Below are 10182 nucleotides of genomic sequence, written 5' to 3' on the forward strand. Positions count from 1 at the left end.
TCCACTGAGGAATAAATAGATCATGTTTGTGTCTCATGTGGGGACTTTCTTGAGCAACACATTTTACTTGTGATGTGGTGGAAACAAAGCCCTTTGATTAAGATTAAGGGGCTTTTTCTTCTTCCCTTTTTTACTTTTAGTCATCAGAACAATAAAACCTCAAACAGGCCCGCGTGTAAGAAAATAGCGTTTCACAGCGATGTCATCACAGGACCAACAGGTAATAACTCTCAGGGATCTCCTTCTTTAATGAAGGCAAAAGGTCAATGTGATATCTTCACTGGTTTAGTCATCTGGTAAGGTGACTAAACCATTGAAGATATCACATTGACCACATCGATGGTAAAAGGAGCAGAACCATGTATGAACGACGATCCGTTTGTCTGGGTTGACCCCTCTTTAAAAGGATCTTTGCTTTAAGGAACATGGTCTTTTGGACGTGAGCAGCATTAAATTGATATGGTTGGACTTCTTAAAAATGGTTAATAAAAATGGATATGGTGTAATCAGGATCCATACAGTTCCATCCGTTCATTCATTAAAATTCGTTAAAACTACACCATAAAAAAAAATATATAATTTTTTTTTTATTGTTCACAATGTAAATGAAAGTGGTGTATCCAAAATAAGATTAAAAGGTTTGATGTCAATCTATCCGGTGGTTTCATTTTAAAAGAGATCAACATCCGGATTAAAGATGTTTAACATCAGTATTAAAGATGATTGACATCATCAGGATTAAAGGTGAATAATGAGGCGGGGATGTGATGCTCTACGTGACGTCACTCTCAGGCGCCTCTGTCACGGCCCTCTGCGACGGCCTCCGCTCCCCATCCCTGATCCGGCCGCGGCTTCTTCTTCATCATCTCCACCCTTCAAATGCAAAGTGTGCTCGCAATGACATCGGGAGGTACGTGAACAACCGTGTCCACAGACGAGGTGTTTCTCAGCTGGTGTCTGTCGGTCTTCTGCTCCGCGAGGACTGAGGTCTGGAGCTGCTAGCGGAGTTAGCGTTAGCTCTGATGCTAACACCTTTAGCTCTGGTAGCTTCCATTGATGCTCACTTTCTCCGTCACACATCAGTTAAATCGGAGGGTTTTCTATGGTTATGTTAACGTGTCCTAAAGAAGTAAGTCCCCGGTCCACGTCCCGGGTGTCTCAGGGGTTGAGACGCGGTTTGTTTTGGCAGTGACGACCTGCTAGTGACTTCACCACATCTCACTGATCATTAGCCCTCATTGGAATACACTGTACTGCTATAATAATAATACTATTCATAATGATAACTAATGGTTTACGTACACACATTGAAGCGTTGTAGTGGACAGGAGGTTTGGGCTGAGGTTAATGTTGAAAAGGAGTAGCCTGCTGTTCACTGGTTGGGATGTTTAACAGCATAGTGATATATAGATACAGATGTGTATAAGATCTATGTCACTAGCATAAATCAAGAATATTATACGAAAAAGAATAATATCTTGTATCATTCAAGGTATCCAACTGCCACCCTCTTCTTCTTATCACGTATTCACTCTGTAGTTATGTGATCTTATAGAAATATACATATAAATTATTGTAAAACTATCATACAAGTCTGTGTAATAATGTTCTACTTTCATGCCAAGATATCCGTTCTGATCCTGATGTTGGGTTGTACTGCCTCACTGTGTGTGTCGCTGACCGTCCCTTTGTCTCCAGGCAGGTTTGTGAATGCGGTCGGCCGGGTGATTTCAGAACTGGATCCTGAGGGGCGTCGCTGGCCTGAAGACTCTGTTCCCCGACAGTAGAGCTCCTCCCTCGCCCAGAACACAGCCATGAAGCACGCTCAGGAGCGCAACCAGGAGTGCCTGCCTCCCAAGAAGAGGGATATCCCCGTCAGCAGCGGCGGCGGTGAGCCCCCAGGGACCAGTCTAGGAGGAGGAGGGGGAGGTGGGGGAGGTTGTGGAGGGGATGAGGTGGCCCCCCCCCAGAGCTCCGGTCCCAGCCTCGACGCTCAGGGAGGGGCCAGCTCCGGGGAGTGGCTGCGCGCCCAGACAAGCCTTCACTACGGGATGGAGAGTTCTGAAAACATACCAGCCGTGCCTGTCGACCAGTACAGCATGCTCTACAAAGTGGCCCTCCCCTCCGGCACCTACTCCTCCTCCAGCCTCCACCCCGTGCTCAGCCATATCTCCCCTGCCTACACGGTGCACTCCCCCCTCATGCAGCATCCAGGGATCCCCTACCCCCCGCTGGGCTACGCCCAGATCCCCCACTCCCAGCTGCAGTTCGTCAGCCCCTCCTACGCCGCCGTGCCGTACGCCGTGCCGCCCGGCTTCGTCCACGGCTCCATCCTCTCGCCCTCGGGCGCCCTCGCCCAGCCCCACGCCGTGTCCCACCTCGTCCCCTACCCCTCCGTCATGCAGGAGGGCGTCGTCTCCCCCCCGTCCCAGCAGCAGGTGGCCGCTCACACTTTTACCAAAGTCGGGGGGTCCGGCGGGATCCCCCTGATGCTGACCTCGGAGCAGGCGGAGCTCAGCGCCCGGGGGGTGCCGGTGTACTACCGGCCCCAGGGCGCGCTGGCGGGGCCGGAGGCGCTGAGGGACGCCCACATGGTGCAGCAGGAGACCCAGGCCAAGATGAACGGAGGGGAGGGGAGGGAGGACGCGCTCTATAAAGGCAGGAACCCCCGGCTGCTCCAGGTGGCTCCGGGCGGCGTGGCGCTGGACTACGGCCCGGACCGGGGCCTGAAGGACCGCCGGGGGGAGGACCGGCACTCCCCGGGCCAGAGGAGCACGCCCGACAGCGACCTGGAGGTGAGGCGGTAGGACGTCCGGCTTTAAGGGCTCCTCGACGTGTTAGGATGCGTAAAGGTTTATTATCGGCTAAATTCATTTATTATTTCAAATACAATTTTGGAACACAACATTTAAAGGAGAGACATGCACACACGGTGACGGTAGGCTCTACAAATCAGTTTATAACCTAGAGTAGAACCTAGAGTGTACATATCTTTCACTTTCTATTACTGAACATTCAACTTTGCTCCCGTTGATAGTTTCTATTCCAGAATTTATCTGGAATCGAAACTAGGCGACGTCAAATAAAGAACTCTGCAAATAGACAAACGACACAAAACGAGTAACCCCACAAGGACTGCAATAGGATGGTGATGGTGTTCATACACTAACACTGAGACCCCTCCCTCTCAGCTCCAGCAGGCGGGGGGGCCCTCGTCGGGGCCGGTCCACGGCGGCGGCCGTAAAGAAGTGTCCTTCGCGCCGCTGAACCTCTCCCAGGGCTCCCAGAGGGCCCGCGAGGCTCACGGCGACCCCACGCCGGAGCACTCCGTCAGGGCCGCGGCGTACACGGGCCACGCCGTCAGCTACGGGGACCCCCGCTTCGCCGGCCTCCAGCAGCAGGGGGCGCTGCCGGGCCACGCCGTCATCCTGGCCAACGGACAGCCCGTCCTCATCCCCATGGAGTACCAGCCGCAGCCGCCGCCGCCGCCGCCGCAGCAGCATCACTACGCGTGCCAGCCCAACGACGTCTCGGTCATCCCTTCCTTCAAACCCTCTGACCCCCCAGCCAGAGTGTGCCTCTCTGAGCGGGCTGTGGTTGAGCTGGCCACAGCTCAGCAGCAGCAGCAGCAGCTGCTGCTGCAACAGCAGCTACAGCAGCAGCAGCAGCAGCAGCAGCAGTCCGCCCACCACGCCCCCCCAGGGGCCGCCCAGGCCCCCCCGGGGCCCGCTGCGGCCACGGGGCCCGGCAGCCCGTCCCACTTCATGAAGGGGGCCATCATCCAGCTGGCGACGGGCGAGCTGAAGCGCGTGGAGGACCTGCAGACGCAGGACTTTGTGCGGAGCGCCGAGGTGAGCGGCGGGCTGAAGATCGACTCCAGCATGGTGGTGGACATCCGGGCCAGCCAGCAGAAGGCCGGCCTGGTGGCGCTGCACTTCACGGTGGGCGAGCAGCAGAGCAAGGTGACCATCGACGTGCCCCCCGAGCACCCCTTCTTCGTGTTCGGCCAGGGCTGGTCCTCGTGCACGCCGGAGCGCACGGCGCAGCTCTACGGCCTGGCCTGCCACCACCTGCAGGTGGGCGACGTCTGCGTGTCCATCACCCTGCAGCAGCAGGTCCAGGCGCAGCCCCCGCCGCCGCCGAAGCAGCCCCAGCAGCACCACCACCCCCAACTACTACAGCAGCAGCAGCAGCAGGGCCTGGCCCGGACTCCCAGTAAAGCCAGTACTGGTCCCAGCCCGCAGCCCATGGGCCCGCCCGCGCCCCAGCAGCCCCGGCTGCAGGCCCAGTTCCGGATAGAGCGCATGTACAGGGAACAGGACAGGGAGAAGGAGGCGCCGGGCGCGGAGGGCGCGGCGTCCTCCCGGCCCAGCGTGCCCCCGGCGGAGCACGGCCGCAGCCAGAGCAGCAGCTTCCATTTGCACACAGAGGGCCCCGCCGCCCAGGGGCCCCCGGCCGTCCTGCTAGGGGCCGCCCAGGCCGGGCTGAGCGCCGCCCAGAGGCGCTGGTCGGCCCCGGGCCTCCAAAGATGTGTGATAAAGGGCGGCGAGGGCCCGCACGCACAGACCAGGCCCTCCTTCGTCCCCCAGGAGGTGAAACTGTCCATCGAGGGGCGCTCTAACGCAGGGAAGTAGCACCAGGAGGAGTAGGAGTCCTACAGACGCAGCCAAAAGAGAGGATGAGTGGGGGCCGGAGGGAGGAGGTGAGAATGGAGCCTCAGAATGTTTGAGATTTTGCACACTTACCGAGACACAAAATGGCCGTTGTTGTTCTGTGGTCTTAAGGATTGCTCTGTGGGTTCAGCCGGCAGTCAGGCCCAGCCTTAAGGTCCTCTCCGGCCCGGGGGCGTCCGGGGGGGGGGGGGGGGGGCCGGCGGAGCAGGTGAATCTGGAGCATGTAGCTGGTCAAACACCGTTCATAACCCGGAGACGGTTCGATTATCCTCCTTACCTCACCTCCACTTCTGCATAGCCATCACTTATCTTTGTTTCAGACAACCCATTTCACCACACCAAGAGATACGGAAAATGTGATCTTGGCACAACTGTTAGTTCAATCGTTGTTGTTTTTTAATCAGTGCCCACTACCACCCCCCCCCCTTGTTTTAAGCTCCACCTACAGGCGGTGGGAGGTTGATGTGACCAATGCCAGGACTCTGAGGTGATGTGTGCCATGTATTCGTGTCTGTTGCCCAAAGACCACTAAGAACCCTAAGGCCTCGTCTACATTCCCAGTCGGAGGAGAAGCATATTCCCAGAGGTTTTGGTTTAGTGGGGGAAGATTACTGTCACATGATCAACCGCCAATCAAGGGTCATTTAGAACAATCATTCAATTAGCATCACACCCCTCGCTCCTCGCTGACTAATTAAACCTCCCCCTCTTAGAAACCGACACCGTTTACAGTTTACCCAGAGTGGGGACGGATATATTGTTGGGGTCATATCACGCATCAGAATATTACCCTCTGGGAAATGTTAACATAGAATTTCCCATCTTGGAGTCAAGGCCATCCCTTTTAATGTCTATGCCTCAGAAACCCACGGTGAGACAGTCACTGCAGGCCGTTCTTTGCAGTTGAAGTAGTTTAGTTGCTACTGCTCATTCATCGAATCAGCCGAGAGAATTCCTTGTCTCCAGAACTGTCTGCTTTCTGATGAACCGTCTATTTGCAAGAATTCTCTAATCAACTAGAGACCCTACAAGGTTCCTCTAAACGCTCGTATTGTGGCCAACAAATCAAAGACAGTTTATGTTTCCCTGGTGGATTGAACTCCACATGCCTCCACCTTCGCACTCAGGAGGAACCCTGGTTCTACATACATGAAGTCTTCGTCCAGGAGACCCCAGCTTTAGTAATGGCTCTGGGCACTCAGACCCTTCTACACAATCAAAACCTTTTTAAGAATGTAAGGCTTGTTTTTCAGTTCTTTTGTATCACCGTTTTATATCGGCGGCGGGTTTGGGTGATCGGTCATCGTGTTGATGACCGTTCTTAAAACTGTCGGGTGACATTGTTAAGATGGGAAATAGCTAAATTGATGTTTTAAAGTATTGTTACATGGGCTGCAAGTGTACTTTTATCCACCCAGTGATCCAATGCCAATACCATGGACAGAAACATGGTGATACCCCTTAACATATCTGCAAATTGAACTGGGCAAGTTTGGGAAAGACAACTGCAGAATAAATATTCCCTTATGTATTCGGAACAGATTGCCTCCCACTTTTCTCTTTAACTGGCATGCATGTGGGAGACAGTTCAAAACGTTTTTGATTTGAGGCATTGATGCTAATCAAAAAACATTTTAAGGTGGAACTCCTAGAATAAATTCCTCCATGGGGCTTGTTCTGTTTTTAGGATTCATTAAAAACTAGCTTGCAAATTAACACTGTTGTATAATTTGCACTGTTTGCTGTTTAGCCAATGGGAATGCTGCCAGTTCAATCTTCTGAGAGGTTTTAGACTTATCACTGAACTGAAAGATTATTAAGTGCAATTAGACCATGATGATAAGAATCAAATGTAAACATTATTATTACAGGCTTGCATTCCACACAAACATTCCTATGATCAACTGTCAGACCCTGGCCCGGTGAGACCATCCTGATTCGTTCACACTCGGATCAGTCTGGCCTCGACCCAATGGTAATGCTTTCCAAGGTGTTTTAATTGATTGGCCAATCAGGGCTTGGGGGGGGGGGACTTTCATCTCATGACAAACAGGGCGCGGTAGATTTAAAGATATGGTGTTCCTGAATCCTCGAACGCCATACTTCCGAGTCGTAGGTCGAAGATCTCGCAGCTTTCTTGCAGCATTTCTCGAAGGCACACTCCCTTTTTGTCTTCATCTTTCGAAAATCTGAGAGTAGACCGAGAGCAGTGATGACGCTCTCAACAAAATGGCTGCGCCCGTGAAGAGATGTATTTTCTTTGTATTTGTACCATGTTGTTCATTTAAAACTACTTTATTCCGTTCACCAATTTATCCATTGCATGGTCTTGCTGTGCGTGCAATACAATGTAAAGTTGTGGTGTTTGTTTTCGGGCTGGTTTGCTAAAGAGGCTAATGTAGCTAACAATAAACAACGACTAGCCAATTTCATGCCACAATCACAAAGACGAACGGGAATGCTATGAATGCTCCGAGACTGGAAGTGACGTCAAACATGCAACTCGGAAGGCTGGCGTCCGAGGATTCAGGAACAAACCATAATCATAAACAATGGCGCCGCCACAAGCTTTAATCTGAAATAGACTTAAGGATGATGTTAAAAAATGAACAGAAAGCTGAACATTAAGCCGCTCCCATACGAATGGCTGCAAGCCAAGGCCAGGCCGATGTTCTTTGCTAAATGGGAACCTGATCTCTGGATGGTCTCACTGAGCGACTGGAACCTGGTGTGTTGGTGTGTCCCCTTCTCTGCTCAATGGCTTGAATGTTCTTTCTTACTGCTGTAAACATTTAACCTCACCCAATCTGTCTGTCGTAGGCTGATATGACGGGGTCTCGGACTTGGATACTATCCTTTTTTTTTGTTTGGTATTTATGTGTTTGTCCACGTTGGTCGACCGTCGAGTTAGATCCCATGAGCTCCGCATCGTTTATCAGACGCTCGCCCCTGCAGTTCTGTTGACGTCTACCGGGGTCGGAGTCTGAATCTATCAAGTCTAGTTCATGCACTGGTACCCGGTTTGCAGGCTTTCATCAACATACAAATCACACTCTTAGGCCCACAGAATTTTGTAACGATTGATGGCCATTTAGAAACTTATTTTTCATTTTGAAATGCTATTGGCAATCTAGTCACACGTGTAACTGGTATACATTTCACGTGGTCCTAGCATGTACTATGCAGTTACAACTCAAGTATTTTACCCTTCAATGTCCACAGCCTCCTTGGAAACGGAAAAGACTACGAGAGGCGAGTGGGTTCGTTGTTCAAGGCCGGAGCCACGCAGTCTTCTTTTCCCATGACGTCCTTGAATGGCAAACTCAGTGTTTCATTCTGTTCACTGTTCTGTCTCACAGTTTTTCGAGTCCCCACTTTGGAATTGTGGCTCAGATTAGAACATATCGTTGGAGCACAACGGCATAAGATGATCTGTCTAAAAGCGTGTCCTGTGCTCATATGGGTAGGAATGAGAAGCCACAGCGCGGGGCGGTAAAGCTTCAAATGCTTTCTGTGTACGGCCAAAACAATGCCCTCTGGTTGGTCCAGGTCTCTGAACCTGGGACCTGGTCTCTGACGCGGTCTGTCAGATGATGCTCTGGTCCACTCCAGATCTCTGACCAGGTTTGTCAGATGATCCTCTGGTCCAGATCTCTGACCAGGTTTGTCAGATGATCCTCTGGTCCAGGTCTCTGACCAGGTTTGTCAGATGATCCCCGGGTCCAGATCTCTGACCTGGTCTTGGTCCAGGTTCCTGACCCGGTGGTTCCGGTGACCCCTGTTCTACTAATGTGATGGATCGATGACCGCTCTTTATTCTATGTAATTGCACTAAAAGTCCTCCTTTACAGTGTTTTAAGATCAACTATTGGTAAATTGAAGTTTCCAAATATCAAGCACCCAAAAAAGTAAGGGAAAAAAAACTGTGCGTAATGTTTTCCTGTAGATATGAGTATTTTTTGTATGGTTTTATTATGCAGCTTGTCGATAATGCCTTAAGGTCTGCTTTATACAAGGTGTGGATCAGATGTTCTATGCCCTGGCCTCAGCCCTGCTGAAGCCTCACTCCCCTGCTTTCGCTTTGCTCGTGTATCAACTCCCCCAGTGCAGTGTTTCACAACGTCAAAACACGACCACAATAACCTTCTTCCCCTTAAGCATGATCGGTTCAATTCATTTGTTTCCTTGTCTGACCGTCAAGTTAGTGGAAGATGTTGCACTTTTAACATGATGTCAGGTGTGTGATGGAGGCTGTTCCTGAACAGGAGTTTAAACGGAGTGTCCGTGGTGTGTGAGCTGTGTCGGTATCTATCTTGAAGTCTACCAGGTTTCCTTCTTACTGGTTTATTGACGGTGAAAGTGAGGCAGAGAGTGTAAAGTGGTATGCTTTTCAATGGAAAATTTTATTTTTATGGTAACCATTTAATGATTCGTTCATTTGTTTTGAAACACTTTTTTTTTTGTCCCTTTGTAAATTAGTTTGGGCCTTAATATAATTGTATTTTGGTATCACTGTTACCAAATGAAATCAGGATAACGGTTTAAGATAATTTAAATGGAGATGTTTTCATATTGACATTGTTCTTTTTGGCCCTTGGTGTTTGTGATGTGGAATAACATAAAAAGACCTAGCATCTGTTCTTTTTCTTTTTTTTTACAACACAATCTGCAAAATATATGCAATGATGTAAATGTAACATTCAATCCTCAACTATAATCCAGGTTGTATGAACTTTGTATAGTCCGTTTTACTATTCTATGGCCGTACCGGTATGTATTGATTCTTTATCAGAAGCCTTAGAGTTGTGTACCCAAAGTGCTCCCTTAGACTACCCTTCACCTACCTGAAATTTAACAAAGCATTAATGACTATATTTTGTTTCATTTTTATTTCTACTTTTTTGGATAAAATAGATTTGTACTGTATATTTGTACCTCTTTGTGGACTACTTAGGTCTTCTTTGTTTTTTGTTGTTTTAATTCTATGTACTTAAGGACACAGATATTGTATTTTTATTGTTATGGCTAACTTCTTTGAGACGTTGCATTTATCATGTTTGTTAAGTAAACACAATATAATATATACATATATAAATATAAACTATTATCCTACCACTTTGCTTTCCGTTTAAGTTTTTTTTTTATAAAAGTGAGTGGAAGTGAAAATCTGAAAAATCATTATGCATATTCTATAATACAAAGGTTACTATTTGCATCCAATAAATTTGAGGTAATTCTGATTTGAAAGTGTTTATATCGGTCCTCTGACTATTAAACTCATAGGGGAATCAACAATATTTAGTAGCACATGAAACGAGCCTAAATGCAGATGGTGCTTAAGGTAAGTTGTGTTGCACAGCAAAGGGCCTGCCCTACATAAATGAAGGTGCAAATATGTTTTTGGTCCATAACTGGTACGTGCTTTGTGCTCATACACTTGACTAGTTTGATTAACTGTTGATTATTCTGATGTTTCGTTTTACATGAAAGATGGATCTAATACAGGCAG

General features: G+C 49.3%; 1 protein-coding gene across 1 annotated transcript; it reads left to right on the plus strand.

Moving 5' to 3' along the window:
* Positions 1 to 787: 787 nt before the first annotated feature.
* atxn1l (ataxin 1-like) lies at positions 788 to 9788 on the plus strand. Its single transcript, XM_060071227.1, has 3 exons — positions 788 to 910; positions 1699 to 2795; positions 3192 to 9788. The coding sequence occupies exons 2-3, from the start codon at positions 1815 to 1817 to the stop codon at positions 4632 to 4634; spliced, it is 2424 nt and encodes an 807-aa protein (XP_059927210.1). The 5' UTR covers positions 788 to 910; positions 1699 to 1814; the 3' UTR covers positions 4635 to 9788.
* The last annotated feature ends 394 nt before the right edge of the window (positions 9789 to 10182 follow it).

Source organism: Gadus macrocephalus, chromosome 14 (assembly GCF_031168955.1).
Source record: "Gadus macrocephalus chromosome 14, ASM3116895v1".
Lineage (NCBI taxonomy): Eukaryota > Metazoa > Chordata > Actinopteri > Gadiformes > Gadidae > Gadus > Gadus macrocephalus.